Source organism: Cherax quadricarinatus, chromosome 4, assembly GCF_038502225.1.
Source record: "Cherax quadricarinatus isolate ZL_2023a chromosome 4, ASM3850222v1, whole genome shotgun sequence".
Lineage (NCBI taxonomy): Eukaryota > Metazoa > Arthropoda > Malacostraca > Decapoda > Parastacidae > Cherax > Cherax quadricarinatus.
Genome location: NC_091295.1, coordinates 37,198,275 through 37,214,076, shown reverse-complemented (window position 1 = coordinate 37,214,076; position 15,802 = coordinate 37,198,275). Strand labels below are relative to the sequence as shown.

The 15,802-nt window shown below is 49.5% G+C and overlaps 2 protein-coding genes across 2 annotated transcripts in view; both read left to right on the top strand.

Annotated features, from left to right (window-relative positions):
- Positions 1 to 15,802, top strand: part of LOC128684558 (zinc finger SWIM domain-containing dorado) — a 627,263-nt gene that overhangs the window by 472,033 nt on the left and 139,428 nt on the right. The window lies entirely within an intron of this gene.
- LOC138854492 (sericin-2-like) lies at positions 4,705 to 5,511 on the top strand (the record flags this gene model as incomplete). Its single annotated transcript, XM_070098134.1, has 1 exon — positions 4,705 to 5,511. A coding segment is annotated over one exon (807 nt), but the record flags the coding sequence as incomplete, so codon positions are not given.

Sequence of the window (15,802 nt, the reverse complement as noted above, 5' to 3'; positions counted from 1 at the left end):
GCTGATGTATCGAATTATTTACTTAAAATTTTACCCCTTCCCCCTCCACCACACTACCCCACCCCCCACCATCACCCAGCCATCATCACTATCACCTAGCCCTCACCCCCACCGCTACCATCACCCAGCCATCATCCCATTACCTAGCCCTCACCCCTACCGCTACCATCACCCAGCCATCATCCCATTACCTAGCCCTCACCCCTACCGCTACCATCACCCAGCCATCATCCCATTACCTAGCCCTCACCCCCACCTCTACCATCACCCAGCCATCATTCCATTACCTAGCCCTCACCCCCACCTCTGCCATCACCCAGCCATCATCCCATTACCTAGCCCTCACCCCCACCTCTACCATCACCCAGCCATCATTCCATTACCTAGCCCTCACCCCCACCTCTGCCATCACCCAGCCATCATCCCATTACCTAGCCCTCACCCTCACCTCTACCATCACCCAGCCATCATTCCATTACCTAGCCCTCACCCCCACCTCTGCCATCACCCAGCCATCATCCCATTACCTAGCCTTCACCCCCACCGCTACCATCACCCAGCCATCATCCTATCATGTGGGAGTTCGATACGTGGATTAGGGTAGAAATACTCACGTAGGCTGTTAATACTATAATTGCTGTTATGTGGAGGGAGCCCGCAGCCCCTATCTCACTGCTCACACAATACTGCCTAGCCGGCTGGCCAGTACCCCGTAGTGGGTACCTAGTGTCAACTCAGCACAATATGAAAGACCGTGACTCAAGAGACGGTTGATCGTTGAGTCAGACGGTACTGGTAACTGGTTACTACTACTGAGACCCACATGATAATCCCATTACCTAGCCCTCACCCCCACCTCTACCATCACCCAACCATCATCCCATTACCTAGCTCTCACCCCACCGCTACCATCACCCATCCATCATCCCATTACCTAGCCCTCACCCCCACCTCTACCATCACCCAGCCATCATCCCATTACCTAGCCCTCACCCCCACCTCTACCATCACCCAGCCATCATCCCATTACCTAGCCTTCACCCCCACCGCTACCATCACCCAGCCATCATCCCATTACCTAGCCCTCACCCTCACCATCACCTAGCCCTCACCCCCACCGCTACCATCACCCAGCCATCATCCCATTACCTAGCCTTCACCCCCACCGCTACCATCACCCAGCCATCATCCCATTACCTAGCCCTCACCCCCACCTCTACCATCACCCAACCATCATCCCATTACCTAGCTCTCACCCCCACCGCTACCATCACCCAGCCATCATCCCATTATCTAGCCCTCACCCTCACCATCACCTAGCCCTCACCCCCACCTCTACCATCACCCATCCATCATCCCATTACCTAGCCCTCACCCCCACCTCTACCATCACCCAGCCATCATCCCATTACCTAGCCCTCACTCCCACCGCTACCATCACCCAGCCATCATCCCATTACCTAGCCCTCACCCTCACCATCACCTAGCCCTCACCCCCACCGCTACCATCACCCAGCCATCATCCCATTACCTAGCCCTCACTCCCACCGCTACATCACCCAGCCATCATCCCATTACCTAGCCCTCACCCCCACCTCTACCATCACCCAGCCATCATCCCATTACCTAGCCCTCACTCCCACCGCTACCATCACCCAGCCATCATCCCATTACCTAGCCCTCACCCTCACCATCACCTAGCCCTCACCCCCACCGCTACCATCACCCAGCCATCATCCCATTACCTAGCCCTCACTCCCACCGCTACATCACCCAGCCATCATCCTATTACCTAGCCCTCACCCCCACCATCACCTAGCCCTCACCCCCACCATCACCTAGCCCTCACCCCCACCATCACCTAGCCCTCACCCCACCATAACCAAGCCCTCCCCGCTCCCATCAAAAGTGTTGTTGCATAACGACACAAGGCCCATATCATTATTTACCACGGGTTACGAGGGTAGTTAGCGAGGCCAGGCCAACACACACCTTAATACCTCCTCTCACACGGACCACCAGAGCATCGCCATCATAATTGTTGGGGAGGCACGTGTGGGGGTGGTGGGGGAGCTTCCTCCTCTCACCCCCCTGTGCTATCACTTTTATCTACCCCTCCCCCTTTCCACCTCTTCCTCACCTCGTCCTCTTCATTTGCTCCAGCCATCGTTTTCTCCACCGTCTGCACCCCCTCTCCACCACCTCCTCCCTCTCCACTACCTTCTCCATCCTCTCCTGCACCTCCATCACTTCTCCAGCACCCCTGTCCCCCTGCAGCAATCCCGCGCACTTGTCACGAGTCATTGCCTCTACAACAATGGCCTTTATGTTCTCTTCCATAAAGACCCCACATCTCTCAGCTCCACATTTTTCCCACCCCTCTCTCGTCCCCCACCTCCTCCCCCAGTCTTCTCTCTCTCTCTCTCTCTCTCTCTCTCTCTCTCTCTCTCTCTCTCTCTCTCTCTCTCTCTCTCTCCAGACTCGGTTTCATTATAAGACTTGTATAATGTTTCTGGCTGAGTGGGGAGGGGGGCCGTTGGGGAGGGGGATGATACATTAATGCATGATAGACTACGTGTTGCTAGCACCAACAGCCTTATTGATCAGAGCATCATCCAGATCTGATCTGGGATCGTGCTGCCGGGGTCATTACCCCCGGAATTAAAAAAAATAAATAAGAGGTAAGTGGGTAGGTAGATGGAGGTGATATGGGGGTCATAGTGCATGTTGTTGCGAGGGGGGGCTGGAGGGGGCGTTAAGTGGAGTAATGTGAGTAATTTGCTTGAATGATGATGAGATTCACAACATTGTTGATCATTAGATTCACAACATTGTTGATCATTATATTCACAACATTGTTGATCATTAGATTCACAACATTGTTGATCATTATATTCACAACATTGTTGATCATTAGATTCACAACATTGTGCTGATAATTTCCATTCTCAGTCTTCCTCCAGCACTGGAGTCACTTGGTCTTCCTCCAACACTGGAGTCACTTGGTCTTCCTCCAGCACTGGAGTCACTTGGTCTTCCTCCAACACTGGAGTCACTTGGTCTTCCACCAACACTGGAGTAACTTGGTCTTCCTCCAACACTGGAGTCACTTGGTCTTCCTCCAACACTGGAGTCACTTGGTCTTCCTCCAACACTGGAGTCACTTGGTCTTCCTCCAGCACTGGAGTCACTTGGTCTTCCTCCAACACTGGAGTCACTTGGTCTTCCTCCAACACTGGAGTCACTTGGTCTTCCTCCAACACTGGAGTCACTTGGTCTTCCTCCAGCACTGGAGTCACTTGGTCTTCCTCCAACACTGGAGTCACTTGGTCTTCCACCAACACTGGAGTAACTTGGTCTTCCTCCAACACTGGAGTCACTTGGTCTTCCTCCAGCACTGGAGTCACTTGGTCTTCCTCCAACACTGGAGTCACTTGGTCTTCCTCCAGCACTGGAGTCACTTGGTCTTCCTCCAGCACTGGAGTCACTTGGTCTTCCTCCAACACTGGAGTCACTTGGTCTTCCTCCAGCACTGGAGTCACTTGGTCTTCCTCCAGCACTGGAGTCACTTGGTCTTCCTCCAACACTGGAGTCACTTGGTCTTCCTCCAACACTGGAGTCACTTGGTCTTCCACCAACACTGGAGTCACTTGGTCTTCCTCCAACACTGGAGTCACTTGGTCTTCCTCCAACACTGGAGTCACTTGGTCTTCCTCCAACACTGGAGTCACTTGGTCTTCCACCAACACTGGAGTCACTTGGTCTTCCTCCAGCACTGGAGTCACTTGGTCTTCCTCCAACACTGGAGTCACTTGGTCTTCCTCCAACACTGTAGTCACTTGGTCTTCCTCCAACACTGGAGTCACTTGGTCTTCCACCAACACTGGAGTCACTTGGTCTTCCACCAACATTGGAGTCACTTGGTCTTCCTCCAACACTGGAGTCACTTGGTCTTCCTCCAACACTGGAGTCACTTGGTCTTCCTCCAGCACTGGAGTCACTTGGTCTTCCTCCAACACTGGAGTCACTTGGTCTTCCTCCAACACTGGAGTCACTTGGTCTTCCTCCAACACTGGAGTCACTTGGTCTTCCTCCAACACTGGAGTCACTTGGTCTTCCTCCAACACTGGAGTCACTTGGTCTTCCTCCAACACTGGAGTCACTTGGTCTTCCTCCAACACTGGAGTCACTTGGTCTTCCACCAACACTGGAGTCACTTGGTCTTCCTCCAACACTGGAGTCACTTGGTCTTCCTCCAACACTGGAGTCACTTGGTCTTCCTCCAACACTGGAGTCACTTGGTCTTCCTCCAACACTGGAGTCACTTGGTCTTCCTCCAGCACTGGAGTCACTTGGTCTTCCTCCAACACTGGAGTCACTTGGTCTTCCTCCAACACTGGAGTCACTTGGTCTTTCGCCAACACTGGAGTCACTTGGTCTTCCTCCAACACTGGAGTCACTTGGTCTTCCTCCAACACTGGAGTCACTTGGTCTTCCTCCAACACTGGAGTCACTTGGTCTTCCTCCAGCACTGGAGTCACTTGGTCTTCCTCCAACACTGGAGTCACTTGGTCTTCCTCCAACACTGGAGTCACTTGGTCTTCCTCCAGCACTGGAGTAACTTGGTCTTCCTCCAGCACTGGAGTCACTTGGTCTTCCTCCAGCACTGGAGTCACTTGGTCTTCCTCCAACACTGGAGTCACTTGGTCTTCCTCCAACACTGGAGTCACTTGGTCTTCCTCCAACACTGGAGTCACTTGGTCTTCCTCCAACACTGGAGTAATTTGGTCGTCCTCCAGCACTGGAGTCACTTGGTCTTCCTCCAGCACTGGAGTAACTTGGTCTTCCACCAACACTGGAGTAACTTGGTCTTCCTCCAACACTGGAGTCACTTGGTCTTCCTCCAGCACTGGAGTCACTTGGTCTTCCTCCAACACTGGAGTCACTTGGTCTTCCTCCAGCACTGGAGTAACTTGGTCTTCCTCCAACACTGGAGTCACTTGGTCTTCCTCCAACACTGGAGTAACTTGGTCTTCCTCCAGCACTGGAGTAACTTGGTCTTCCTCCAGCACTGGAGTCACTTGGTCTTCCTCCAGCACTGGAGTCTCTTGGTCTTCCTCCAGCACTGGAGTCACTTGGTCTTCCTCCAACACTGGAGTAACTTGGTCTTCCTCCAACACTGGAGTCACTTGGTCTTCCTCCAGCACTGGAGTCACTTGGTCTTCCTCCAACACTGGAGTCACTTGGTCTTCCTCCAGCACTGGAGTAACTTGGTCTTCCTCCAACACTGGAGTCACTTGGTCTTCCTCCAGCACTGGAGTCACTTGGTCTTCCTCCAGCACTGGATTCACTTGGTCTTCCTCCAGCACTGGAGTAACTTGGTCTTCCTCCAGCACTGGATTCACTTGGTCTTCCTCCAGCACTGGATTCACTTGGTCTTCCTCCAGCACTGGAGTAACTTGGTCTTCCTCCAGCACTGGAGTGGCTTACATGTACATTCTTTGGGATTAAGGAGGTATGATGGGAGGATTTATTTAACGTTTTCAGGTACACAGGTACCTATTAGGTAAGTAGGTAGACCCGATACTTGAATACTTGCAGCAGGTACTGGAGTGTCTTACACAGTGTGTAACATTCCAGCTGGTACTGGAGTGTCTTACACAGTGTGTAACATTCCAGCTGGTACTGGAGTGTCTTACACAGTGTGTAACATTCCAGCTGGTACTGTAGTTTTCTAAGTAATTTTCTCGTGGTTGCGACCCACAAGTCTGCTGACACACAAGTACATATTGGTACTGCTGGTGCAGGATGACCGGCCTGGCGGTAGGAACTTGCTAGGAAATCGAACACAAGACCTTGTGATTGTGAGTAGAATCTTCTCAGTGTAAGGGTAGAGGGATGTAGAGAGGGTGAGGGGGGATAAGAGAGATGCAGGTGGGGGTTATGAGGGGAAGAGGGACATAAATGGGGGTTGAGGGGCTAAAAGAAATGCAGGTGGGGTAGTGAGGAGGAGGGGTTAAGAGATGCAGGTGGAGGGTTGTGAAGGGAGGGGCGCAGGTGGGGGTGATTGCCCTTATGGGGGGGCGCGACACTGGACATAAGTCACCCCAACATGGAGAACACGTATGCGCAGTCTTGCTAAAAATCGTCCCTATTCCTAGGCTTAGTAAGGGCGCTTCATAGCTCTTCTAAAGGTCTCCCTGGAGCAGCCCGACTATCACCCTTACCACAAGGCGACGCAAAGGCCAGATTATACCAGAACCTCCCCTTTACTCGCTTTGTATCCAACTCTGGCCCTTACGCCACCGAGATCTGAGGCTCAGAGTCCCGTCCCATTTATTCTAATTAGAGATGAATGAAGTGTTTCCGATTGAGCTTTATTACGGCGCGGCTTAAAGGCGAGAGTCGCTTGCTGGTGCTGGCCGCCACCGGCCCTTCCTACCCACTACGTGAGGATTTTGTGAATAATTCGATCAAATAATGGAATAAAGGATCAGTAAAGAAAATGATCGATAATTTGTGCCGCGTGCAGTGTATGTACTGTGAGGGAGGGAGGGAGGGAAGGAGGGAGAGGAGGATGCATTCTGGAGTGTGGACCAGCAAGGAAGACGTGTGCGGAGGGAGGGAGGAACTGGTGTACAGGGATTAAGGGAATTGTATAGTGAGAGGGAGGGAATTGTGTGGAGGGAGGAATTGTGTAGTGTGAGGGAGGGAATTGTGTGGAGGGAAGAATTGTGTAGTGTGAGGGAGTGAATTGTGTGGAGGGAGGAATTGTGTAGTGTGAGGGAGGGAATTGTGTGGAGGGAGGAATTGTGTAGTGTGAGGGAGTGAATTATGTGGAGGGAGGAATTGTGTAGTGTGAGGGAGTGAATTATGTGGAGGGAGGAATTGTGTAGTGTGAGGGAGTGAATTATGTGGAGGGAGGAATTGTGTAGTGTGAGGGAGTGAATTATGTGGAGGGAGGAATTGTGTAGTGTGAGGGAGTGAATTATGTGGAGGGAGGAATTGTGTAGTGTGAGGGAGTGAATTATGTGGAGGGAGGAATTGTGTAGTGTGAGGGAGTGAATTATGTGGAGGGAGGAATTGTGTAGTGTGAGGGAGTGAATTATGTGGAGGGAGGAATTGTGTAGTGTGAGGGAGTGAATTATGTGGAGGGAGGAATTGTGTAGTGTGAGGGAGTGAATTATGTGGAGGGAGGAATTGTGTAGTGTGAGGGAGTGAATTATGTGGAGGGAGGAATTGTGTAGTGTGAGGGAGTGAATTATGTGGAGGGAGGAATTGTGTAGTGTGAGGGAGTGAATTATGTGGAGGGAGGAATTGTGTAGTGTGAGGGAGTTAATTATGTGGAGGGAGGAATTGTGTAGTGTGAGGGAGTGAATTATGTGGAGGGAGGAATTGTGTAGTGTGAGGGAGTGAATTATGTGGAGGGAGGGAGAAAATTTTGTAGTGGTAGGGAGGTAAGGAGAAAATTGTGTAGTGTTGAGGTAATGGTATGTCATGTAGGGAAGGAGAGAATTGTACATTAGGAGGGAGTTATATGGCAGGGAGGGTAAATAAAAGGCTGTGGAGGGAGGAGGGAAGTCTTAATAAGATGGAAGTAATTATGTAATGGTAGGGAGCGAATGTTGAAATGGGTGATAGGGAGTAATTAGAGGTGCGAGGGAGCGTGCTAGTGGGATGGAGGAGAGGAAGATGGTAGGACGGGGGTAGAGATATAGAGCAAGGTAGACACATATGTACACAGGGGCGAGGAACTATGACTCTACCCCTGCAACCACAGATGAGTACACACACACACACACACACACACACACACACACACACACACACACACACACACACACACACACACACACACACACACACACACACATCAGAGGACAAAACAGCTAGAATAAGTGTAGCTATAAAGAAGAAAGTTGGGTGTAACAGTATAAAGCAATATGGTGGAATGTGGTGCAGGAACACTCGCTGAGTATGACGGAGAAGTGCCTTTGATACACCTTTGTGAGTTCCGCGAGTTTTTCTACTCCCGGAGCCCGGCCATGGTCCAAGCTCCTAAATGAAGAACTTAACACAGGATTATGATTTTAGCATTCTATATGTTAATTATATATACAAAATTAGCACAAGCTTCATGGAGGTGTTGAGAGAAGAACTTGGGGCAGCTACATAGTACCTTACCTTACCTTTGATATGCCTTTGAAGAGTTTCGAGAGTTTTTCTACTCTCTGAACCCGGTCATGGGTCAGGCTCGTCTGGTGCTTGTCTGGTCAACCAGGTTGTTGCTGCTGGAGGCCTGCTGCCCCACATATCCATCACAGCCTGGTTGATCTGGCACCTGGTGAAGATACTTTTTCACTTTCCTCTTGAAGACTTCTACGCTTGTTCCAGAAGGGTTTCTGATATCTTCTGGTAAGATGTTGAATAGTCTGGGACCCCGGATGTTGATACAGTGTTTCCTTATTGTCCCCACCGCACCCCTGCTCCTCACTGGATTTATTTTACACTTCCTCCCATATCTCTCACTCCAGTATGTTGTTATGGCAGTGTGCAGATTTGGAACCAGGCCCTTGAGTACTTTCCAGGTATATATTATCATGTATCTCTCTCTCCTCCTCTCCAATGAGTACATGTTCAAGACTTGAAGACGCTCCCAGTAGTTTAGGTGCTTTACTGGCTCACTGTGAGCCATAAACGATCTCTATTTGTTCCAGCTCTGATATTTCTCCTGCTTTGAACGGTGCCGTCAGCACTGAGCAATATTCTAAATGAGGGAGCACTAGCGATTTCAAGTGTGTCACCATCGGCATTATTTCCCTTGTTTTGAAAGTTCTCAGTACCCACTCCGTCATCCTCCTGGTCAGGAGGATATTGTAACCAGATAACATTTTTCCATGGGTACTGAGAGAATTAAAAAGCACTTTTTTATCCGCATTTTATATCCCTATGGTAAATGTCATATACCAGCCATTTGAGATGGGACAACTGCCGGATAATTGATATTTTCATCTTCTCACTCGTAGACTGTACTGTTTCCAGTCTACCCTCTACTTCCCTGATTTTCATAATCCTGTAAACACTTGTTAGCCTTCTCCTGCAATATACAGGTTTCCCATGTCTAGATTTCTGCCTTCTCCTGCTCTTATTATCAAAAACTTCACATCATATGCAAACAAAGACACACATGATTCGAGCTCCCGTGTCAGATCATTAACTTAAATCAGGAAGAGTGTGGCCTCAGTATTGATCCTTGGGGACCTCATGCTGTCAGTGCCTACCAGCCTGTCACTCTCTGCCTTGTCTTTCGGTTACTTATTGATCCATTAGAAGACTTAGTGGATCAGTATCTGGTAGGAAATAGTGGCAAATACTTTCGTGCAGTCCACCTATCACAGTGTCTCCTACTTTATCTCAGTAACCTGTCATAGAGCACAGGTTCATCAGACAGACTCTCCCATCCGTAAGTCAGTGTTGGTTTTCACTTGATTAAGCTGCTCTTCCGCTCCTGACAATCTTCTCCTTTATTTTGGATAGCGCATGCCATGGATACACAAAAGAATTTAGCATTTCACATAAAATAGTCACTTTATCAATCAGTAAACAACAAATCTATTGTTTTGTTGAATCAAGCCTACAGAGTCGCACACTGGAAATATTTGTGCGCGTATTTTAAAGAAGACCTGCCAGGGAAAACAGTGCAACAAATAAAAGAGGATTTATATATAAGAAACCCATCAAAGATATATATCAAGGGTAAAGGCATCCTTGCACTCACTCCTCTCAAAATAGAGCAAGTAGAGTTTATTTCACGATTTTCAGGCTGGTTGTTGCCAGGCTGTCACAATCACATTAAAATAATGAGACGCTATTACACCAGTTAATCTGCTCTGTTCCCATATATTTTGATATATTCTTAGATATCATTAACATAACTGCGGCTAGCCAGGATTCAATCCTGCGTCACCATGCCCAGCTCTGTTGAGAATTGTTGGTCCAGTGGATATAGTAATGCATACATTGCCCTGTTCTCACAGGGCTGGGCATGGTGACGCAGGATCGAATCCTGGCTAGCCGTAGTTCTGTTTATGATTCGAAATCACTTGTTTCCTGATTTCATTAATTCTTAGATATATAAAGCAATCCAAATTTCTCTCCTCCCCCCCCCTCCGTTTTCCAACTATCTTGGGTTATTTACTCTCTATATGATTATTATTTAGAAGACGGAGGAGAGGTTGTTGAGGTGGTTTAAATATATAAAAAGGATGGAAAAAAAATAAGATGACTAGGAGGGTGTATAAATCTGGAGTGGCATGAAGGAAGGGTAAAGGTCGTCCTAGGAATGGTTGGTGGGAGGGGGTAAAGGTTTTGAGTGCTAAGGGCTTGGACATCTAACGGACTTGTGTGAACGTGTTAGACAGGAGTGGAGGTAAGTGAGTTTTATGAATTGATGTGTTGTTAGAGTATAAACAAGGTAACATTTATGAAGGGATTCAGGGTAAACCGGTTAGAGGTGGGAAGTACAGTGCCTTCCCTCAAGAAGCGATGGGGATAGTACAGTTTCAAGGGTGTCGGCACGCTTCTGGCATGAGTGATTGAATGGATGATGGTTAAAGTGTTTCTTCTTTCTCGGGTCATCTTGCCCTAGTGGGAGACGGCCGATGAGTTAAAAAAAATTCTTGTCTCGTTCTGTGATGATGTAAATACATATCTTCATAAAAATTCCTGTGTATGGAACAAAACCTTTGAATGTGTCGTAGCTGTTAAACCCTTTGATGGGATACTTGACGATATCCTCTGTGATTTACTAAACTTAACCAGCTCAGACTGACACATATCAACATCATGTATAAACCCACCTTCTGTGTGATGGAATATGACAGGGTAACACCTGCTCTTGTGCCAACTATGTAACTATTATATAGAATAGTGTTGCAGCATGTTGTGGTTGTATGCAGTTTTGCTAAAAAAATTACGTCTCTCTCTCTCTCTCTCTCTCTCTCTCTCTCTCTCTCTCTCTCTTCCCTTCCTCCCTCCCTCCCTCCGTCTCTCCCTGCTTCTTCATTTCCGCAACCAACAACTCTGGGTTATCCTCGGCCACTCACCAACTCTACAAACATTGTTCCATTTAGGTGCGTAGCTCATCGGGTGTTTCCCCGTGCACCACTGCCACTCTGAGAGCTGAGTGAGACTTCCTCCAGCAGTGCGTCTTGCACTCTGGCCCCCCACTCTTAGTCAAGTCCAGACTGCGTGAACACCCGGAGAGTTGCCTTTCCCATCGCGAAGGGTTTGCTTGCATACACTCACATAATGAAAGATGATTTTTCCGTTGGCGTTGTCTGTGGAGTGTCTTCTGGGGCAGTGTTTATGAGGTGAACACACTCCGTGAGCTTACACTTTTCGAGCCTGGCCCATGGCCGGGCTCCAGGAGGGGAAAGACTCTCGAAACTCATCATAGGTAAGAACACTATGAGAGAGGAGGTTCAAGGGGGGTTCGGAGTGATGATCATAACATACACAATGCTCAGTGCTTACAGGGGTAGATAGGGACGGAATGTTTAAGATGCGAGGAGAGGGAGCCGGGGCACACTGATGCCAGCCGAAGATGTAATATAAGTCGAAGGGAAGTTAGGCACTGTTTTGATTGTTATTGTCTTAGGTAGGATGCAGTAGACAGAGACGTAGTAGAGGCCAGCACCATACGCTGTGTCAAGTGGAGGCCGGGACCATACCTGGTGTCAAGTGGAGGCCAGGACCATATCTGGTGTCAGGTGGGGTCCAGGACCATACCTGTTGTCAAGTGGGGGCCAGGACCATACCTGATGCCAAGTGGAGGCCAGGACCATACATGGTGTCAAGTGGGGGCCAGGACCATACCTGGTGTCAAGTGGAGGCCAGGGCCATACCTGGTGTCAAGTGGAGGCCAGGACCATACCTGGTGTCAAGTGGAGGCCAGGACCATACCTGGTGTCAAGTGGAGGCCAGGACCATACCTGGTGTCAGAAGAAGGCCAGCACCATATCTGGTGTCAAGTGACGGCACGACCGGGCCCTGGAGGCCAACAATCAGCTTTATGGTATCGCGCGCGCGCGCGCGCGTGTGTGTGTGTGTGTGTGTGTGTGTGTGTGTGTGTGTGTGTGTGTGTGTGTGTGTGTGTGCAGCTAAGGTATTTGTATGTAATAGGAGGAGTGGCGCCAGAGACCTCCCCATCTCTCACTCTTGTTGAGCTGACTTACATTCTCTTGTTATTGGATTTGAGTGGAAATAAACATCAGTGCACATTCCTCATTGATCAGGGTTGTGGGAGGGAGGTTAGGTGGGGGCTTGAACTGTATCAGTCCTTATTCTCACTCTTCTGGTTGGTAGGACTGGGTAGATGGGACACTGGGTGGATGGGACATAGCAACCATTCAGGGAGGTACTACCTGGGTCTGAAATGGAAGCCTCTTAACTGTTTCTAGTACTCTGGCAGCGTTGCTCTTTTTTTATTTTGTCTCGTGAGCATGTAAGGTGACACATATTATAATATGAACATGTAAGATGACAATATAAGGTGACATGTTACAGTGTGAACATGTAATATGACAGAGATGTTACACACTTCTATTCACTATACACCTATCTTTACTTTCGCTCCTTACAGTGTATTTACCGAGTTGTTTGTGTTTTCGGGGCGGGGGGTTGAGACTCATCTCCTGGCCCCTGCCTCTTAATCTCCATATTTACTTACTCTTGAAACTACGGACTTTGTGATTGTATAACCGAGGCGGGAATGTGTGTATATGAGGTGAGAATGGATGTACCTGGGTCGGGAATGTGTGTATATGAGGTGGGAATGGATGTACCTGGGGCGGGAATGTGTGTATATGAGGTGAGAATGGCTGTACCTGGGGCGGGAATGTGTGTATATGAGGTGGGAATGGCTGTACCTGGGGCGGGAATGTGTGTATATGAGGTGGGAATGGATGTACCTGGGGCTGGAATGTGTGTATATGAGGTGGGAATGGATGTACCTGGGTCGGGAATGTGTGTATATGAGGTGGGAATGGATGTACCTGGGGCTGGAATGTGTGTATATGAGGTGGGAATGGATGTACCTGGGTCGGGAATGTGTGTATATGAGGTGGGAATGGATGTACCTGGGTCGGGAATGTGTGTATATGAGGTGGGAATGGATGTACCTGGGTCGGGAATGTGTGTATATGAGGTGGGAATGGATGTACCTGGGGCTGGAATGTGTGTATATGAGGTGGGAATGGATGTACCTGGGTCGGGAATGTGTGTATATGAGGTGGGAATGGATGTACCTGGGTCGGGAATGTGTGTATCTGAGGTGGGAATGGATGTACCTGGGGCTGGAATGTGTGTATATGAGGTGGGAATGGATGTACCTGGGTCGGGAATGTGTGTATATGAGGTGGGAATGGATGTACCTGGGGCTGGAATGTGTGTATATGAGGTGGGAATGGATGTACCTGGGGCTGGAATGTGTGTATATGAGGTGGGAATGGATGTACCTGGGGCTGGAATGTGTGTATATGAGGTGGGAATGGATGTACCTGGGTCGGGAATGTGTGTATATGAGGTGGGAATGGATGTACCTGGGGCTGGAATGTGTGTATATGAGGTGGGAATGGATGTACCTGGGTCGGGAATGTGTGTATATGAGGTGGGAATGGATGTACCTGGGGCTGGAATGTGTGTATATGAGGTGGGAATGGATGTACCTGGGGCGGGAATGTGTGTATATGAGGTGGGAATGGATGTACCTGGGGCTGGAATGTGTGTATATGAGGTGGGAATGGATGTACCTGGGGCGGGAATGTGTGTATATGAGGTGAGAATGGATGTACCTGGGCCGGGAATGTGTGTATAGGAGGTGGGAATGGATGTACCTGGGGCTGGAATGTGTGTATATGAGGTGAGAATGGATGTACCTGGGGCGGGAATGTGTGTATATGAGGTGGGAATGGATGTACCTGGGGCGGGAATGTGTGTATATGAGGTGAGAATGGATGTACCTGGGGCGGGAATGTGTGTATAGGAGGTGGGAATGGATGTACCTGGGGCGGGAATGTGTGTATCTGAGGTGGGAATGGATGTACCTGGGGCTGGAATGTGTGTATCTGAGGTGGGAATGGATGTACCTGGGGCTGGAATGTGTGTATATGAGGTGGGAATGGATGTACCTGGGGCTGGAATGTGTGTATATGAGGTGAGAATGGCTGTACCTGGGGCTGGGGCTGGAATGTGTGTATATGAGGTGGGAATGGATGTACCTGGGGCTGGAATGTGTGTATATGAGGTGGAATGGATGTACCTGGGGCTGGATGTACCTGGGTCGGGAATGTGTGTATATGAGGTGAGAATGGCTGTACCTGGGGCGGGAATGTGTGTATATGAGGTGGGAATGGATGTACCTGGGGCGGGAATGTGTGTATATGAGGTGGGAATGGATGTACCTGGGGCTGGAATGTGTGTATCTGAGGTGGGAATGGATGTACCTGGGGCTGGAATGTGTGTATATGAGGTGGGAATGGATGTACCTGGGGCGGGAATGTGTGTATCTGAGGTGGGAATGGATGTACCTGGGGCTGGAATGTGTGTATATGAGGTGAGAATGGATGTACCTGGGGCTGGAATGTGTGTATCTGAGGTGGGAATGGATGTACCTGGGGCTGGAATGTGTGTATATGAGGTGGGAATGGATGTACCTGGGGCTGGAATGTGTGTATATGAGGTGGGAATGGATGTACCTGGGTCGGGAATGTGTGTATCTGAGGTGGGAATGGATGTACCTGGGGCTGGAATGTGTGTATATGAGGTGGGAATGGATGTACCTGGGCCGGGAATGTGTGTATCTGAGGTGGGAATGGATGTACCTGGGCCGGGAATGTGTGTATATGAGGTGAGAATGGATGTACCTGGGGCGGGAATGTGTGTATATGAGGTGGGAATGGATGTACCTGGGGCGGGAATGTGTGTATATGAGGTGAGAATGGCTGTACCTGGGGCGGGAATGTGTGTATATGAGGTGGGAATGGATGTACCTGGGTCGGGAATGTGTGTATATGAGGTGGGAATGGATGTACCTGGGGCGGGAATGTGTGTATCTGAGGTGAGAATGGATGTACCTGGGGCTGGAATGTGTGTATATGAGGTGGGAATGGCTGTACCTGGGGCTGGAATGTGTGTATATGAGGTGGGAATGGATGTACCTGGGGCGGGCATGTGTAAGGTGTGTGTATATGAGGTGGGAATGGATGTACCTGGGGCTGGAATGTGTGTATATGAGGTGGGAATGGCTGTACCTGGGGCGGGAATGTGTGTATATGAGGTGAGAATGGCTGTACCTGGGGCTGGAATGTGTGTATATGAGGTGGGAATGGATGTACCTGGGGCTGGAATGTGTGTATATGAGGTGGGAATGGATGTACCTGGGGCTGGGTGTGTAATGTGTGTATCTGAGGTGAGAATGGATGTACCTGGGGCCGGGAATGTGTGTATATGAGGTGGGAATGGATGTACCTGGGGCTGGAATGTGTGTATATGAGGTGATGTACCTGGGGCTGGAATGTGTGTATCTGAGGTACCTGGGGCTGGGTAATGTGTGTATATGAGGTGAGAACCTGGGGCTGGATGTACCTGGGGCTGGAATGTGTGTATATGAGGATGTACCTGAGAATGGATGTACCTGGGGCGGGAATGTGTGTATATGAGGTGAGAATGGCTGTACCTGGGAATGTGTGTATAATGTGAGAGTGAGAATGGATGTACCTGGGGCTGGAATGTGTGTATCTGA